The sequence below is a fragment of the Sinohyriopsis cumingii genome, chromosome 11, assembly GCF_028554795.1.
Source record: "Sinohyriopsis cumingii isolate HCF-2022 chromosome 11, ASM2855479v2, whole genome shotgun sequence".
Classification (NCBI taxonomy): Eukaryota; Metazoa; Mollusca; class Bivalvia; order Unionida; family Unionidae; genus Sinohyriopsis; species Sinohyriopsis cumingii.
Window position 1 is genome coordinate 82,815,933 of NC_142971.1, and position 19,216 is coordinate 82,835,148.

The window sequence follows — 19,216 nt, forward strand, 5'->3', positions numbered from 1 at the left end:
TAAACATCATAAGAGAAAAAGTCTTTTACTGAAAATATGTGGTCAACAAGATCAATCATTTAGAAGTAGAAGCCGTAACAAGATTTTTAAGATGGCTACTATGTGGGCCATACTGGATATCAGATAGGAGACCTCAATAAGAAACCTTCTGGTGAAAACCACATGCCAATATGACTTTCCATTTTTAAGATGGCTACAATGTGGGCCATACTGGATATCAGATAGGAGACTCCAATAAGAAATCTTCTGGTGAAAACCACATGCCAATATGACTTTCCATTTTTAAGATGGCTACTATGTGGGCCATACTGGATATCAGATAGGAACAACTAGACCCCAGTAAGAAATCTTCTGGTGAAAAGCACATGCCAATGTGACTTTCCATTTTCAAGATGGCTTCTATATGGGCCATAACGGATATCAGATAGGAGCAACTAGATTCCAATAAGAAATCTTCTGGTGAAAACCACATGCCAATACGATTTTCCATTTTTAAGATGGCTACTATGGGGGCCATACTGGATATCAGATAAGAGCAGCTAGACCCCAATAAGAAACCTTCTGGTGAAAACCACATGCCAATATGACATTCCATTTTTGAGATGGCTACTATGTGGGCCATAACAGATATCAGATAAGAGCAACTAGACCCCAATAAGAAATCTTCTGGTGAAAACTACATGCCAATATGACCTTCCATTTTTAAGGGGCAGCAATAACAAGATTTATAATATGGTCACCATGGTAGCTATGGCAGATATCTGCTCAGCACCATTTTAATTTAAGACCAATTGGCCACCATAAGAAGCCTTCTGGTGAAAACCACATGTGGATATGAATATCTTTTTAGGAGTAGCAATAACAAAATTTTCAAGATGGCTGCCATGATAATCATATATTTTTTGCTCAGACTGGCACCATTTAATTTAGGACCTTTTGGAGATCATTAGAAGTCTTTTGATGATATCTATGTTTTCAAAATGAACATTCAATACAATCAGCTATATTACATGTCAGACCATTACTATTTTCATTCAGAACCAACTAGACAGTCTTCTGGTTTTTCTGAAAATCATTGTTGATATGATTTTACAATCAGAAGGAGTAACAATAACAGGATTTTCAAGATGGCAGCCACAGTGGTCATAGACTGAAAAAACTTCAAACATTTTTCAGCATAACTTATGGTATATGTTTTACGAGAAATCTGTTTTGCAATTTTGTTGTTGCTGTAATATAATTCTGGGTAACCAGTTGACAAGTTCTACTTGCTAATTCTGATTTTTCAGTCAAAATTCAACCATTTTAGTCATAACTTTTAGTGCCAGTATATGTCACCTTCTTCATCCTTCAACCGCTCTAAGAGTTTTCCTTTCTCATTTTCGACAATGTCCAGACTGTCATCTTTTCTTCTCATCTCCAACGTCATACTGTCCATCTCTGACTGGAGTTGCTAAAATTAAAGAACAAGCATACAATTTTTACAATCCCTTCATAACTGCTGATTTTATTAGATATCCATTTGTGGTATCACAACAATAATACAAAAAACTCCATCAATACAAACATGTATTCCTGGCGGGGGGTAAACTGCTGGAAAGGGGATGAACTAGAACAAAATACCAGTAAAGACAACCAACCACACTATATATCAAACTGTGGTATAGCACAAATTATTGAAACTTGCATGAATTAATGTTTGTCAGTGGGGTGAGGGTGGGATGGGAATAAATCAACAAAACACCAGTTTAAAATAAAGTAATGATTTTATTTTTGTAAATTAAATATACTCTTCCACTTTGTAATGTGTGTATTTAATTTTGTCAAATAACTCTCTTGTAAAAATAGAAGAAAGATAGAATACTAAGCTTTATCTTGTTTTTTCAACCATTACTGCCTCACATCTGTAATCAATTCAAGTACACTGGTTTTTCACGTACATTTTTCAATAGATAGAAAATTCTATATTAAAAAATGAAATTTAAAATTTTGATAATTTTGGTCATAGGGTCTATTGTGGTGCAACACCATGTCCTGAACTGTGTTATAATGGTCACAATTTCCACAGCTACATGATTCCATGATCCGTGTTATAATGGTCACAGTTTCTACAGTGGCATAATGCCATATCCTGAACTATGCCATATTAGTATAATGCTATATGCAGAACTATGTTATAATGGTCAGGGTCCTTAGTGGCATGATGCAATCTGCTATATCCAGAACTATGTTATAATGGTCAGGGCCATAGTGGTATGATGCTATATCCAGACATGTGTTATAATGGTCAGGGTCCATAGTGGTATGATGCTATATCCAGAACTGTGTTATAATGGTCAGGGTTTATAGTGGTATGATGCTATCTGCTATATCCAGAACTGTGTTATAATGGTTAGGGTCCATAGTGGTATGATGCTATCTGCTATATCCAGAACTATGTTTTAATGGTCAGGGTCCATAGTGGTATGATGCTATATCCAGAACTGTGTTATAATGGTCAGGTTCTATAGTGGTATGATGCTATCTGCTATATCCAAAACTATGTTATATTGGTCAGGGTCCATAGTGGTATGATGCTATCTGCTATATCCAGAACTGTGTTATAATGGTTAGGGTCCATAGTGGTATGATGCTATCTGCTATATCCAGAACTATGTTATAATGGTCAGGGTCCATAGTGGTATGATGCTATATCCAGAACTGTGTTATAATGGTCAGGTTCTATAGTGGTATGATGCTATCTGCTATATCCAAAACTATGTTATATTGGTCAGGGTCCATAGTGGTATGATGCTATCTGCTATATCCAGAACTGTGTTATAATGGTTAGGGTCCATAGTGGTATGATGCTATCTGCTATATCCAGAACTATGTTATAATGGTCAGGGTCCATAGTGGTATGATGCTATATCCAGAGCTGTGTTATAATGAAATAGGTTGTAATGATGGCAAACTTACAAACAAGTCTAGAATATGAAGAATAATCCTCCCAGCCAGACAAATAAATGACATTACATACTCAACTTGTCCCTCATTGTGTCTCACATAAGGTTTCAATGGCAAGGCAGCAGTGCTGACAGTCTTCAGCCCTCCGTGTGATGGTGTTCCATGTCAGACCAAGTGCTTTCACCCCTTTCTCATAGCCCTCCTCCTTGTCTCTTTCGGCCGACTCATCTTTCATCTTCGACCTAGGGTCAAGCGGAGGTCTGTCCGGAGTGGTACATCCAGTGACATTTCATTACATCTGTATGTGTTCTAACTACAATGTTGAAGCAATCATACAGAAATTTATCTCATTAAATGTTTCCAGCAAGGAATTCAATCAAAGTGAGACTGATCTGTGTATATTATAATCAGAACAAGACATTTTTAGTCTGTCTATTGACAAAGAGCCTCATTTTTTATCCTGTTTGGCTTTGACACATATTTTGGAAGATTTAAATCATTTTGCTATTTTTGATGTTAGCTCCCAGCATTCAGAACCATGAAGTAGCACTCTGGTGGCAATGTTGTATCAAATCCTCAGCTTAATTGAGTCCAAGTTGTTTAGACTTCCATGAGTTGTTCAGCATACCAAAGATTGATTTTGCTTTGCTAATTCTTGTTGTTGCCTCTCTCTCCAAGTTTTGTCTTTTTACACTTTGCTTCCAAGGTATGTGAATTCCTCTACCTTCTCTATTGATTTGTTATCCACAGTTATTGGATCAATGGTTTTATAGTTTTCCTCATTTAGTTTTCCTGGTTTTCATTTTCAGACCTATCTCACTAAATGAGGCTCAATAGACATTAACCACTAATTCTGTGACAAAACAAGACTCAACATTATCATCTTCAAGTGAAAATAAATGGGTATAATAAATTAGACATTTGTCACATTTTTTACAATTCGCAGACAGCAAAAGAGACAAACATTTAGGGTATTCATTGAAAAGCCAATGTATATTTTCAAGTTTAAAAATGTCTGAAAATACCAAACATATGCACAATCATCAGTCTGTGAAATTCAGAATACACATTTTGTCATGAAGTTAATATTTGTACTGCAGACAATTTCAAAATTACTTAAATTCATGATTGGAGGTTTAAAGGGCATTTTATCAACAAATCTGAAAACAATCCAGGAAAAGACCCAGGATTATTTCCAAGTTGGTTCAGAATGAGATAGAGGCATCTGATTATAACAGCAATGATGAACCTTTTTCTATTTTTCTGGAAAAAATATCAGTTTTTACTGGATCAAACTAGAAGCATTTCAATTTCCACCTTCACAGACACACACCTTTCTTTCATTATAAAGACCATATGTCAGAATCAATAATCTGGGTAGTCTTTACCAGTTTCAGTCAAAAATCAATTCTCAGAACTCACCAGAACAAAAAAAACTATTGTCACGATCAATAAATAATATATAATAAGTTCAGAGGATGTTCCACAGACCTTGATGTGTGAAAGGTCTTAATAACCAGTACATGGATTATTAATGTTTTGTTGTACTTGATAGTAGTGCTTTCTGCATTTCTCCAGGTGATTTCCTTTTTTTATTAAAAAATCTAGATGCTACAGCTAATACTAAAAATAGGACTCACTCGTAGTTTGGACAGCATGCGCTCTGCCTCGTTAGTCATTTGAGGGTGCATGTCTGTTGCCTTTCGTGCCTGCTCCCTAGTGATGACAGTTAAGGAAACATAAAAGTGGTAAAGCTAAAAATCTCTAGATGATTTATTAACTGCCTTCCTTGTCTCACTACACTCCATAAAAAGAAATAATTCTTCAAGTATCAACATGTCAAATTATGAAAACTCCCATTTTTAAAACCAAAATATGACATTGTTATTGTTATTGTGGGGTTTAACGCCATTTTTCAGCACACGATAGGCTATGCATGGCGGCCAGTATTAATGGTGGAGGAAAAACCCAGGAAAACCCTGGGAAGAACCACCGACCCACGAGAAGCTACTGGCAAGCTTTCTCACATACCCACATTAGCCGAATCCTAGACTTGACCCAACGCAGACCGAGGTGAGATGGCAGTGATCCGTAACGAAGAACGCTTTAGACCACTTGGCCACTCAGGGCCCCTCAAAATATGACATAAAATGTCCATGGAATTCATGTACTTATTGGTAAAACTGTTAGGTGCTTAATGCTATATGTACAGCAAAGAGAAGAAACTCATTCAAGTACCTTAGTCAATTCCATATGATAGTGCATGGAAGAGATTTCACGGACCACACTAAATACTTCTGAACTAACCAATTCTAGACGACATAGAAATTATGGCATAAATAATGGGTACAATTTTTGACAACTCAGCAAATGGCATTCTGATGTAAATTTATCAACATTGTGATGGCTTCTAAAGTGTCTTGCACCAACGTTTTGCACAATGTTTTCAACAGATAACAGTAACTTGTTACTTCTCACTGTCACAGCTGCTGTATGCTATTATTTATCTCCATTCAAACCTTGATCTATTTTGTATCTGTTCCACCAACATACAGTACAACATAAAACAAAATCACTGGTTTATCCATGCTACATGTCTGCGGCATGATGCCCCTGTGCTAGACATCACTATAAACTGCCACACTGCAGGCATTGTAGCGATATGACTGAACAATTGTTAAAGCAATGTTAAAAATCAAAATCACGTCACATCGCATCACTTGTTTATCAGAAAATTGTATGATACCAATTTAACTTGATATGTTTGTTCTGACTAAGCTGCTGATTTAAAATCAGTTTTAGGATTAAAAGTTATGATTCATTACAAAAAGTTACCAACCATCATAAAAAGTCATCATCCTTCATAAGATATTATTCAGTATAAAGACAAATAGAAACACACACACACACACACACACACACATATATATATATATATATATATACTAACCCAGTTTTATATTAAATATTGGAGTTAGGAAGGGAAACAAAATATTTCATGTTTATGAAGAAACTGTGGCCAAAATTTCACTACTGTATAAAGTACCAAATAAAAAGTAATCAAGTCATGTGGGTACACAGACAGTAGTAATTATTTTCTTATGCTATTGACTTAGTCTCTTGCATTGTTATGCTGCTAAATAGACCAGATTATACATTTCCCAAGGTAGACCCCGAGTGGCCAAGTGGTCTAAAGCGTTCTCCATTACGGATCACTGCCATCTCAACTCTGTCTGTGTGGGTTCGAGTCTCAGATTCAGCTATGTGGGTACATGAGAAAGCTTGCCAGTAGCTTTTCGTAGGTCGGTGGTTCTTTCTGGGGTTTTCCCGGGTTCTTCCTCCACCATTAATACTGGCCGCCATGTATAGCCTATCGTGTGCTGAAAAATGGCATTAAACTGAACAACAACAACAACATTTCACAAAGAAACACAACAGTTATGTCCCTTTGCAATAAGTAAGAGGTCACAGGAGAAAAAGACAATCAAAGTTGAGAAGCAATTTTGGTTAATACACACTTAGAAAAGTAGTATTTTTAATATGTGTTTGTAAAGTTTCTATTTACATCACAACAGAGTATGTATTCAGGTATATGGTGTGTTCCATGGCAATTTGACAGTTGCAGTCCAGGACCGCTTCCCTTAAAAAAGCATGCGTGCATTTACACATATTTTGGTGTTAAGGAGAACCCTGGTATAAATTCATAGTAATGCGCTTCTTTAACCATTGACCTTTGACCTATTGCAAAGGAATGGTACTCTTTCATTACATCTGTGAATGTGCTTATAGTTGTATATAAATAAACTCACTTCATTATTGCTATTTTTGTCCATTTAACAGAGTACATATCTGATCAGTCAAAAATACTCCACATTCTGTGAGACTAACCAAATTTTGTAAATCTCCTGATCTGACATTTCTGGGTTGCTAGAAATCCACTGCCTTGTCTCAAGGAAACTTAATTTATTAAAAGTCAAAAGCTATTCTCCACAACTGTGAAATTCCACCTATCATAAACATCTTGAGTTTGAAATATCTGATGCAAATTGTTTTCTCACTTACTGATATTAAGATAAATGATACATACATGTAACATATTAATACGTTAAATGACTTTCACTGAGACAAAAGTTTAGCATTTTAAGACAATTCATTGTCATAGTAAAAGGAAAAAACTCATGGAAAGAGAGAAAAGAAACTGAAATAGAATTAAGTAACTAATGGTATGACTGTGTCAAGTGTTGGGATATTTTATACATCAATGACTATATCCTGATGGCGACTATCAGACATCCAGAATATACATTTAATGAAAGGAATAATTGTTGTAAGCTTGTCTGCAAGTTTCTTAAAAGCATCCTGTGATTTCTAAAACTATCATTCTCACAATTTTTGTATCATTATTTTTTACAATGTTTGCCAGTAAATCTTTCACAAGCCTGATGAACATTAACCAAAAAGAAAAGTTGATTCTCATTAGCATATGTTATTATTTTTAAAATTGATAGAGGTTTTTATTACTTTATTCTTAATACACACTTGCTTTATTAAACCTGATTTTCATACAATTCTTTTTGGGTGAAAATTAGTATCTGAAGGACCTATATATGTTGAATTTCTGAAACAGTATTCTGAACCAATGATCCCGCAACCTCCAGTTTCTGGTCATGAACTCTCAGTTTTCTGAAAAGAAAATATTAGCCATGGATTTTCTTTTTTCTACTGAGCTCTGCCTATCTATGAGTACATATAGGCTCAAATTGTCTACCATGTCAAGGATATAGATAGTTGGACTCCAGTTCTAGAAAGTAGATCTGTTGTTGAAGATTCTTGATGTACTCTGCCTCAATGTTATCTAGGGCTACACTCTTATTTAGCTTCCTGGAAAGAAAAGATAGCACGGACTTCATTTTTAAATTTGAATACGATACCCTGTAATTTTCCCATAATTTGCATTTAAACTTTAACAATTCAAAATTAAACAGTAGTATGTTAAGATGTTACAAACATTCAAACTGTATTATGATTCAACAACAGTACTGACACTCAATATGTCATGATTCAACAACAGTATTGGTGTCAACAACAGTATTTACACATTCAGTTCAGTATGTCCTTTTGCAATGGCCAATGAGAGGACAGTATTTCATTCAGCAAGTTGCACTTGCATATTAAGTGGGTGAAATCATGGCCATGTTGAGTGGTAGCATGGGAAATTGATCTGGCATACCTTAGAGATATCATAGTAAGCCAAACTTTGGATAAGCATATAAAGTCAAATACCTAAATATCAGTAACTATAATTATTACGCTATGCAAAATGTAGCCTGAAATATCACAGTTTATTCTTAAATAGGCCATGTGTGAAGATAGAAAAGTATCCTCCCTTGTATTATTACATATTTATCTATCGTGTGCAGCGCATGCTCAACCATTTACCAGTGCCATCGTCAGCAAGGCACAGAGCCTACACTTCACCATGGAACTTTGTCAATGGACAGTTGTTCATAATGTGTGACATTGTCTGTAGAGCACCACAGCTAAAGGAGGAGTCAGAGTCCTGGCCCCAATGGACAGGGTTGCCTGCACAATGACCCTGTCCTATCTGAAAATGGTTCAGCATGGTCTACAGATGTCATGGAAGGTTGAAGCCAGGAGGGCAGACAGATGGCTCAGCTACAAGGGAGTGGCTTACAACATCTACTGAAGACCACTGATCACTCCATGCTGAAACAGCTATCGTATCCTCTGGAAATGAACCTAACCAGATTGGCTGTCTCGCAGTCAAGCGAACTGCTCGATATGACGTGATGCCCATGTACAGAGGAAGATTCTCACTGGCATAAACCTTAGTCAGCAGTTTTGTGGTTGCTTCCTGGCAACAGAGATGTAGAGGAGGAATGTTGCTTAGTACCAGTAGCCATGGTAGAGGAGAAGAACGTAGTGTTCCAGAGATTATGCGCATTGTTGTGTTGAGCTGGACATCAATTAGCATGGTATGAAACAAGCACTCCCTCTGTTGAGCCAGATAGTTTGCGGAGTTTGCAGTTGTTTCAAGTGCTCAGTTTTGGTGGTCTTTCTTCAGGTGGTTGTAGAATGTCAGTGATATGTCCAGTCATAAAAAGGTATGTTGGTGTTTGGTCATGCATTGCTGTGTTGAGATGTCAATTAGCTTGGTATGGGACGATCATGCCCAGGCAGGAGTGCATTACTCAGCTGTCAAATAATAGAGGGCCAGTGCTGATGTCTCGAGTGTCTGAGCACTAGTGCCTCAGGTTGAGCCAGTCAGTTTACAGAGTAGGTTGTTTCAAGTGCTCAGTTTTGCTGCGGTGGTTTTAGAATGTTAGTGATCTGTCCAGAGTCACACCAAGTTATGCTGATGTTGGGTCATGTTTTTATGTGCTGCCCTTTGAGAAGGATGCATAGTACATGTACAACAGATATGTAGTAAGCTCCTGTGAGTGGTTACATTAAGAAACCCCCTCTTTCAAAACACAGATGCACTTGCATGTTGGCTGTGTCAATTCAATTTTTACAAAAGGGTTTAGTTCATTCATATATTGGATTTCATTATTCAGTGTGTTGTCTATGAACAGTTATAGTAATGTCTTATCATAGACAAAGTAATTAGGACAAACAGTATGATCTGAAAGACATGTGCATTTGCTTTCATGTACATGGTTCAGGGGTTGTTTCAAACAAGTTTAGAAATCTTTTCAACTGACATTTTATAGTGAACTTTTAGAAAGCAAAAAGAAAAATTCCTGATTAAGGTTAGCTGATTAAGCATTTGTACTGACTTGTAATTACAATACTGTAATCTAGTTAGTATTCAGTTAAAATTCATTACAATGTATAGCTTCTGTTGTTATCTTTTTAAGTCATATTGCCAAAATACTCTGCATACAAATGTGTTAGTATGTAAACATGCACCAAATGTGTTTTATAATACAGAAATATGATAGTAGGTAAACATGCACCAAATGTGTTTTATAATATCGATACAACTTTGAAGATTTTCTACTTGAAAATAAAGTATTGCTCAAAACCAGTGTTAAATGCAAATATGCATACTGGGAAATAGAGGGCATAATTCAAATAAGAGAATGAAAATTACACACACGTATATGTATTTTTTGTGACCACATTTTTGGCTGTTAAAAATTGTATATAGTCTGGGTTTTGAATGGAGAAATTCAAAGGTACCATGACAGGAAGACAAAAAACTTGGATGTAAAATTGCACAGGAAACTATTGTAAAATAAACAAATCCTTTGTTCATATTGACAAACCACCCTAACACGACATTGTTTTATCATAATCCACTTATGCTTGTGTCTGGCCTTAGTACTACAGTCTGGCGTAAGATAACCAAAATAGTCATGCTATCTGACCAGCTATAATCGACCACCTCTGAGCTACTACAATTGACCAGATGCTGGCCACATTTGTATCTTTTCGAAAAATATGCCAGAAAAAATATTTTTTTGCCAAAACTTAAAAGACAATGGATTACATTTAATGTACCGATCATTCTGTATATATATATATATATATATATATATATATATATATATATATATATATATATATATACTAAGCAAATGAGAAAAAAAATTATGACTCAGTCAGTGTTCTACAATTATTTGATGTTGCCACATCAATAACAAGTGAGCATTTGTTTGGTCCTTCAAAGAGGGCCTTTAGCGGCACCTTCAATAACACATCCACGTACATCAAAGCAAGCCGAAGACCTTTGATCAAAGGAAGTCATCAACAAACTTACATAAAAGCATTGTTTTATTTTTGAGAGTAATTGGAACATATTTATTATGCCATGAAAGCTTCCAGTATGCAACAAAATAGTCTGTGCTTACAACTGCTACCAATGGCATTGTAAGAAAACCAAATTAAAGTTCCACTATTTTGAAATGATAGATATCTAGCATTCTAGTTAAATGAAGGTAGGACATCTCACAAAAATGTTTGTTAAACTTTTCATTTGTTCACATGTTTTCATTTCCCCATGAATAGCCTCATCCTCTTGGTAGCCTTGGCATTGTGGTAGTTGTCTCTGGCTGACCAAAATCTAGGCCAATTTAAGTACATGTACATGTAGCATATAAAAAAACTATACAGCCACAAACTACCAGGATAATAAATATCAGAATGAATTTTAGTAAAAAATGTTTGTTGACAACGGAATATGAATCAAAAGATGACAATTTTTAAATATATATGTTAGTTGTGTTTTCTAATGGGATTTGACTGACGCATGAATTTTCTAATATATGATCAAATACCTGAATTCGTGGATTTTTCATATACATGTACATTATTTAACAAATTATGGAGTGTACTTCACAAATGTAAGTTGTCAATATACAAATGTATTTCAGACTACTTGTCTTCATTTAATCAAAATTTCCAATGTTTTGGATTTTTTTTCTCTGTATAAATCCTAGTCATTGACGAAAGGTCACTTCTTAAAAATGTCACTTAATTACTGAATTTCAATATATATTCAGTTCCCCCCACTTACCTTATCTAAACATCTGCTTATGTTGACAATATTACCTTGGTCCCAAGGATGTTGAGATAAACGAATAGAACTGTATTATGAAAATGGCGACATGTTTTGAAAATTGATGACAAAATACTGAGGTTGGCGATGTTTTTGGCAACAACTTTTTTAAAGCCAGTGCCAACCCTATATATATATATTGCATGACTTGCTTTTCACCCACTTCCCTCTGTTCAGCTCTCACTTTTCCCTATTCTGTCCAAAAGGAGAAGTCACTTTTCCCTAAATTCAAGTCTAGGTTGATCCCTGCATATGAATGTTTGCTTCAGCTAACTGAATTGTTTTGTAAGAAAATCAATTTAATTTGGAACTTAAAATGTTTATTATCTCATTAATACTGCCCTGATTTTTAAAAAAAATATTATACGTGAATTTCCTTCTTAAACAATGGCATTAAGTTCCTAAGAATGCTAATAATTTTCCTGAATTCATACCTACATTCTTTGCAAGAAAATCCCTGATTCATACAAGAAAACTTACCCAGCATTTCCACCCAGACTTGCAGCAATGCTACCTGTGCTTTTACGTACAGCTGCACTACGTGTCCTTAATAAGGGTGATGTGGCCATTCTGGGAGGTGACGGTGAATGAATCGCACGTGGCACTTCTGTCAAATAAACCCCTACAAAGGAAAAATATTCCAGTTATATTAGTCCAAATATTATTTGCAAGCAATTTTATAAACAAACAAGGACTTTTCTATGACCCTGACAGCTCTTATGTTGAACATTAATATGTCAACCAATTTGCCACCAGAGATGTCATAAAACAGCTTACTGCTAATCTGGTTGAACATTAAAATCTTAACCAATTAGCCACTAGAGCTGTAATGATGCAATGATACATATGACATATTTACATTTTTGTGGCAATATGACTTGTAAAAAATAAAAAGTTCAATTTGCGAACTGATTTTCTTCAAGTTTTGTTATATTATTGCCATGATTGATATACTGCAGTTATTTAAATTTACTGGGTATTATTATTATTAATATTATTATTATTATTATTATTATTATTATTATTGTAATATCAGAAATTTCATGATAGCATTTGACATTTAATTTTTTTTAAAATCCTATTTTTTCATATTCATGCATTTCTACACAAAAAAGTTAATGGAGTCAAATATTTGGTATGGTCTTACTCAGTATTTTTTTTTCATCTTCCTAATTAGAAGACATAAGTGGCACTTGTGCATTCAAAGCAAAGTAAACACATAATTAGGTAAAGGCACAATTTAAAATCATACGAATGGTAATGATAATCATTAATTCAGGGTTAATAAAAAAAAGTCCTCTCTCTCTCAATATTTTCGTACCTTCCCATTGGCAATTGCTTTGAAAACTTCAGCTTGCCTGAGTCAAAGGAGTATTCACATGGGTCTTGCAGGCACCCATATCAAACTTAAATCTGGCTTGAGCAAATGTCCAAGATTCTTTGCCCATGCAAGGTCCAAACATTGAAAGCAAGAATTAAGACTGGGCCTTGTTTTATTTATAATGCTTTATGTGAATGTATTTATACTCTAGGATCTTGCCACCTTTAAGTAGCATTTATATGCATTACATACTTCCATTACATACATGAACACAATTTCTTTCATTTATCATATATCATTCCCATCCTGTAATCAAGGCCAATCTCATGTTTTCTATCACAGACATGATATTGTGAATATTTACTCTTTATAACAAGTTTTTACAAAAAAGGAATAAATATTGTTAACTTATCAGTTACATTTTAATTATAGTAATATGATAGGACATCAGTTAATATAATATACAAGTAGATTTAAAGAAATCCATGGCTGAACTCCCTTCCCATTCTGACATTTGACAGGAAGCACGACAGGGCTGTGAGTTCTATGTGTGGTACTGACATATCATCAGGTTAGTTATACTGCTGTTCCAACTTCACCTCATTTTGTCACATGTCCAGTATGCTAACTACTTAGCCTGATTTGGTCACATGTCCAGTATACTAACTACTGAGCCAGCATGACTGCTGATGTAAATATTGCATTATGATGTAGATCACCTTCACTGAAAAGATTTTTTTTCTTCAAATGATAGATGCAGTATATTCTTAAAACAACAAATCTCAGAAAACAAGACAAACTGATGACTGCATTCCAAAATCAGAGTCCATACCATTCATGGGAAGATTGATTAATACAAATGGTTAAAATAAAAAGCAAAACAAAGCTTGGATTGAAAGCAACAGACAAGCCTAAACCTGCATACACTCTTAAACAAGTGAAAGCAAAAGTTAAAGTCCTAATGATTATCTTTCTGAAACCCTAAACAATGTAGCATACCTGTATATGCAGAATTGTGCCGAGAACTGAGTGGTCTCACACGGGGAGATGGACTACGGGATCGTGTTGCTGTATGCTTTACCGGGGACGGACTACGAGACCTGAGAGACCTACTCCACTCAAGCACGTCAGGGCCCTGAACTCCAAATGGTTCAGATATTCGGGAGGTCATCTCAAATTTTAAAATTCATCCAAGTCAGAAAAAATAAAACTTTGTGCATGCTCTCAATGCTCAGTGGTCAGCGTGTCTGGAGTCAGGAAATTTTAACGTGAAGGACAAATTTGTGACCCTGGGACTGTAATCGGAGAAAGGCGGGCAATTCAAAGACATGGATAGGCCGACTTTTTGGAGGGAGGATAGGTTGGTCGGTGTTCTGCTAAGAGTTAGAACTCTAAATAGTAAATAGGCGCAAACTGGGCATTAACTTATTCAAATATTTGCAGAATAAGAAGGCTACAAACCTCCTAGAGATTTCTGCGATGATTTGAGACTACTTTGCTTGCCGAATGTCGAGGAAATCCGAGACATTTTACGACAACTTTGTCAAGTTAAGACGCAACATTGGTTGATCAGGGCAACACAAATAAAGATAGACAATTTCTTATATTAGTACTTTACGGTTATTCAGTTTTTTATTTTCTTGGTATAGAATAGCTATTTTATGCTAAATTCATTCTAATTTCATCGGATAATCTATATGTTTCTTTCTTGAATTAATTAGTTTTACTTAAAATTAATTTTACTTAAAACTACGAAGCTAAAGTTTCTAGCTCAAACTATGTAACCTAAAACTGAAGCCCAGAATTTCGAGCAAACCCGGAATTTTCTTTCAGATCAATGATCACGTACTCGAAAGAGTTCACGAACTTCACACAAAAAAAAAAAAAAAAAAAAAAAAAAAAAAAAAAAAAATTCTGTTGTGCCAAGGCACAAAATTATTTGTTTCAGCAATTAAAGCAGAAACATTGACAATAACTGTGCTTCTAAGTAATACATTATTGTATTACTCGTTTGCACATGACATAATGTATATAATTGCAAAATATCTCGATAATATCTTTATTTCTGAAGCTTAAGTGTGAATTATCTCGTTGACGATTTATGCAGAGTAATAGGTATATACAGTTAATCATTGAATTTAGACATTTCGACACTGAAGTCTGTGTTTGTGATATCTAAAAATGAAAAGGTATTGATGAGTATAATATTGGGGGCTGACATATTTGGGGTAGGAAAGAATGTCTAGTTCTCAGGTAACCTCGACTTCTATTCAAGGGTGAGGGGTTAAGGTCTGGGATCGTCTAAACATAGACTTTATCTCGATGGGGGCGCTGTTTTATTATAGTGGAGAAGTTTAGTGTTGGTTTAGGGAATGTGGAGGGGGCTAGAAGTATGCTCCGATGCTTACAGCAAGTGCCTGAACAGCCGAGATTCCACGTATAACTAAAATTAATTTATATCGCTTTAATTTTAAGATGTCGCAATTTTGAGGGTCTAATTATTAATTATGCATATCAAAACTGAGCGAATACACGATTGATTGTCTATGATATCATTTTATGCGACATTTGTTTTATATTAGAATGTCGACAGTTTTACGAAACTGTCTTGCCGGCTGGCTGTTCGTTTATTCTACACTATGGATTCTCTAGTCCACTTTATTACTGTTATTGTATTTATTTGTTTTCATACCTGTGAGAATCATTATATCACGCATGAGTTCTCGTCCATGTAAATGAATAGCGTTATTTTGATCTGGCCTCGAAGAGAGTCGTTTTTAAGTCAGTAGTAGTAGTAGTAGTAGCAGCAGCAGCAGTACCAGCAGAATCCTTATAAAAGATTTTCAGTATGCTAATATCTGACGGGATTTTACGAGAGTACATGCCCGGTTTGGTCGGAAGGATGCATTTATCCAAATCACTTTCTAATTGTATCAACTCATGTTGGAAAATAATAATGTATAATGTGTTGTTTTGGGAGTTGTTGTCGTTATTGTTGTTTTGATATATGTCATTATTAATACCAATTTGTTTGCGATGGTCCATTATTTGCCATTTTACGTAGTTTAACATTTTCATTTTTATTTAAACTCATTCTCACAAAAAGACAAATATAATATCTTCTGGGAAAGGGTTTTCTTTCTTGCTTACGCGACTTTTGCTAATCTCGCGATTTTTGCTAGTCTCGCGAAAACAAGACTTTCGGCCAGTAATTAAATAATGAAATAAATAAATAAATTCATCCATAAGTTCAAATTTCGGAACTATCAAAAGGTTCCCTTCTGTAAAATGAACGAACCACATATACGCGAGTTATATTTTCAAAAATTAAGAACTATTAGATCAGTCCAATGTTACTAAAACAGCCAGGCTACGAAAATTAATGGAACATGCAAAATGCCAGTACGGTATAAATCATGTTACAAGTCTACACTGTGTTGAGTTCAGCGTTTTAAAAACATTTGAGAGAAATATTCCACAAACTTAACAAGAAACAATATTGTCGACAGCAATAGACAATTCCTCTTTATTTACAAGTTTGTAAAAGTGTTTTCAAAGCTAATAACTTCGAAGAGTCCCATTCAAGTGAATACAGATATTACTTTTTATTTCGAAAACTTAAATATACACCAATGTTCTCAAAGAAAAATAAATTAACTTCAATGTTCCAAAAGCAAAAATAAGTTTATTCCAAAGTTGCAAAAGAAAAATAAATATATTCCAATTTTCCAAGAAGAAAAATGTATATACTTCAAAGTTACATACGTAACTAAATATTTACCATCGTTCTAAAAGACAAATATATTTATTACACTGTTCCAAAACATAAATAGATAAGCTCCTATGTTTCAGAAAAGATGCAGACTTAAATACTAATTTTAATGATGATAACATAAATAAACATCATCTGGTTGAAGAGTAACATCGTTAAGACAATGTTGTATAAAGAATGAATAAAGAACATTTTGGGTTAATGTACAAATTTATGTTCAGCTATATGTACAATATATGAAGACCCGGTGTACAAAATTACTATACCAGGAATAGCCAATTTTAAGTAAGTCTGATTTCATTCATGTATTTGCAAACATTAGGAAACCTTTCAAACTGTTGAAAATCAAAACACATGTTTCAATGTGACTGCATGTCAACTTCTTGATAAAAACTACAGCAAATGCATAATGTACAAAATGTTAATTGGATCTTTACATATCGTTATGGATGACGACATAAGACAGTATTTAAGACATATCTACTAGGATCCTGGATTTCTAGCTGCTTAGACAAATATCAGGCAGTCAAGACAACGAATAGCGCTCAAAGAAAATCAGAGAAATCTTAAAGGAATGTAAACCTAGAATGATTAAGGAAGATGGTTTTAAGGCAAGTATTTAAATTTGTGTTTTCAGTTTACTCAGACAAAACAGTATATGACGTAAAACAAAAAGGTTTAACAAAACCCTAAAGATTATAATATTGAAGTATTTAATTGAAAAAGAAACCGTAAAATGATTGGATATTTTACCCTGCGTAATTAATGGTTACATAAAATAACTCGACATGTTACCCGATGTAAATAATAATTCAATAATGTGATTGGATTTATTACCCTCTAATTAATTGTTAATGAAAATGATTTGGTTTTTTACCCTATCTAATTAATTATTAAATAAAATGATTGGACATTTTACCCGATCTAATTAATGGTTAAAGAAAATGATTGGACATTTTACCCGATCTAATTAATGGTTAAATAAAATGATTGGACATTTTACCCGGTCTAATTAATGATTAAAGTAACACACATTACAGTTAGCCGAGGGAAGCTGACGGTCCTAGAACCTCCACCAGTTGAAAACTGTTTTAAACATAATCTTTCTCTGCACTAGATCATCTTCAGAACAAATGTGCATTTACACATCACCACTAAATAGTGTAAGTGTACATTTGATTATCGCTACTACACAAGTAGGGGCACATTTACGTATCGCTACTATACAGTATAGGGATACACTGACATGTCGCTACTATACAGCGTATGGGTACATTTACATATCACTACGGTATAGTGTAGAGGTACATTTACATATTGCAACTACACATTGTAGGAGTACATTTACATGTCACTACTATAGAGTATGGGTAGATTTACATATCACAACTACACCGTGTAGGGGGAGATTTACATATCACTACTATACAGTGTACGGGTACATTTACGTATATCTACGATACATTATAGGGGGACATTTACATATCGCTACTATACAAAGTAGACGTACATTTACATACTGCAACTACGTAGTGTATGGGTACATTTTCATATTGCTGCTCTACAGTGTAGGGGTACATTTGGGTATCGCTACGATACAGTATAGGGGTACATTTGGGTATCGCTACGATACAGTATAGGGGTACATTTGGGTATCGCTACGAATACAGTATAGGGGGACATGTACATGTCACTACTATACAATGTAGACATACATTTACATACTGCAGCTACGTAGTGTAGGGGTACATTTTCATATTGCTACTATACAGTGTATGGGTACATATATAAGTAGTGAAGGGGGACACTTTACGTATAATGGGAATTAGCATTAAAAACACCCTTGGGACACTTTACGTATAATGGAAATTTAACATGGAGAAAAATCGTGGGACACTTTACGTACAAGGGGAATTAACATGGGAATAAATCGTGGGACACTCTACGTACAAGGGGAATTAACATGGGAATAAATCGTGGGATACTATACGTACAAGGGGAATTTAACATGGGATTTTTTTTTTTTTTAAAAAAGTTTTTTTAAATTTAAATTTAAATTTAAATTTAAAAAAGGGGTAGGCAATTCAAAGACTATCTCTTTTCGAGAAATATGGCTGGCCCTGAAAAGGGCCTTTGGGTTTTCTTCTGCTTCTAATTTCTTCTTTTTCTCCACCAATTTCTTATTTTATCTCCTACACTCTTCTTCTCTTTCTTTTTTTTCTCCTTCTCTTCTTTCTTCTCTTCCTCCTCTTCTTTCTTCCTCTTCTCATTTTCCTCTTCTTTTTCAATTTTTTCGTTCCATGTTCTTATTCTTATCTTTTCCTCTTCATCCTCCTTCTCCTCCTTTATTTCCTTCATTACACAACTAATCTTGTCCTTTGCTTTTCTTAAATTGTTAATTTCCATCTTTACACGATGGGGACTATAGGAATAATGGTCTTCAACCAGTCTTATTAGCATCTGTTCCATTATTCCTAAGTTGTCTAAAACGTCTTGCAAGGTTTGCATCTTGTCCATTTGGTTTGACGCCATCTTCTTTGTATTCTTTGCAGAATGGTTTGAACGATGAATACTCTGGGTTCTTATACGAAAA

At 34.7% G+C, this 19,216-nt stretch overlaps 1 protein-coding gene across 4 annotated transcripts in view; it reads right to left on the bottom strand.

Annotated features, from left to right (window-relative positions):
• The window catches only part of LOC149788862 (uncharacterized), a 39,585-nt gene extending 25,155 nt beyond the window's left edge, over positions 1–14,430 (bottom strand). Inside the window, exons 1-5 of one of the 4 annotated variants that reach the window (XM_089974976.1) lie at positions 14,313–14,430; positions 12,011–12,152; positions 7,729–7,827; positions 4,587–4,665; positions 1,339–1,453 (exon numbers count right to left, since the gene is read on the bottom strand). In XM_089974976.1, coding sequence (XP_089831102.1) covers positions 1,339–1,453; positions 4,587–4,665; positions 7,729–7,827; positions 12,011–12,152; positions 14,313–14,379 — 502 coding nt within the window. In that variant the 5' untranslated portion in view covers positions 14,380–14,430. Of the gene's footprint in view, positions 1–1,338; positions 1,454–4,586; positions 4,666–7,728; positions 7,828–12,010; positions 12,153–12,851; positions 13,002–13,850; positions 14,153–14,312 lie in introns of those variants that run through there. The other 3 variants (XM_089974974.1, XM_089974975.1, XM_089974977.1) reach the window with 3 other exon arrangements.
• Between the last annotated feature and the right edge of the window lie 4,786 nt (positions 14,431–19,216).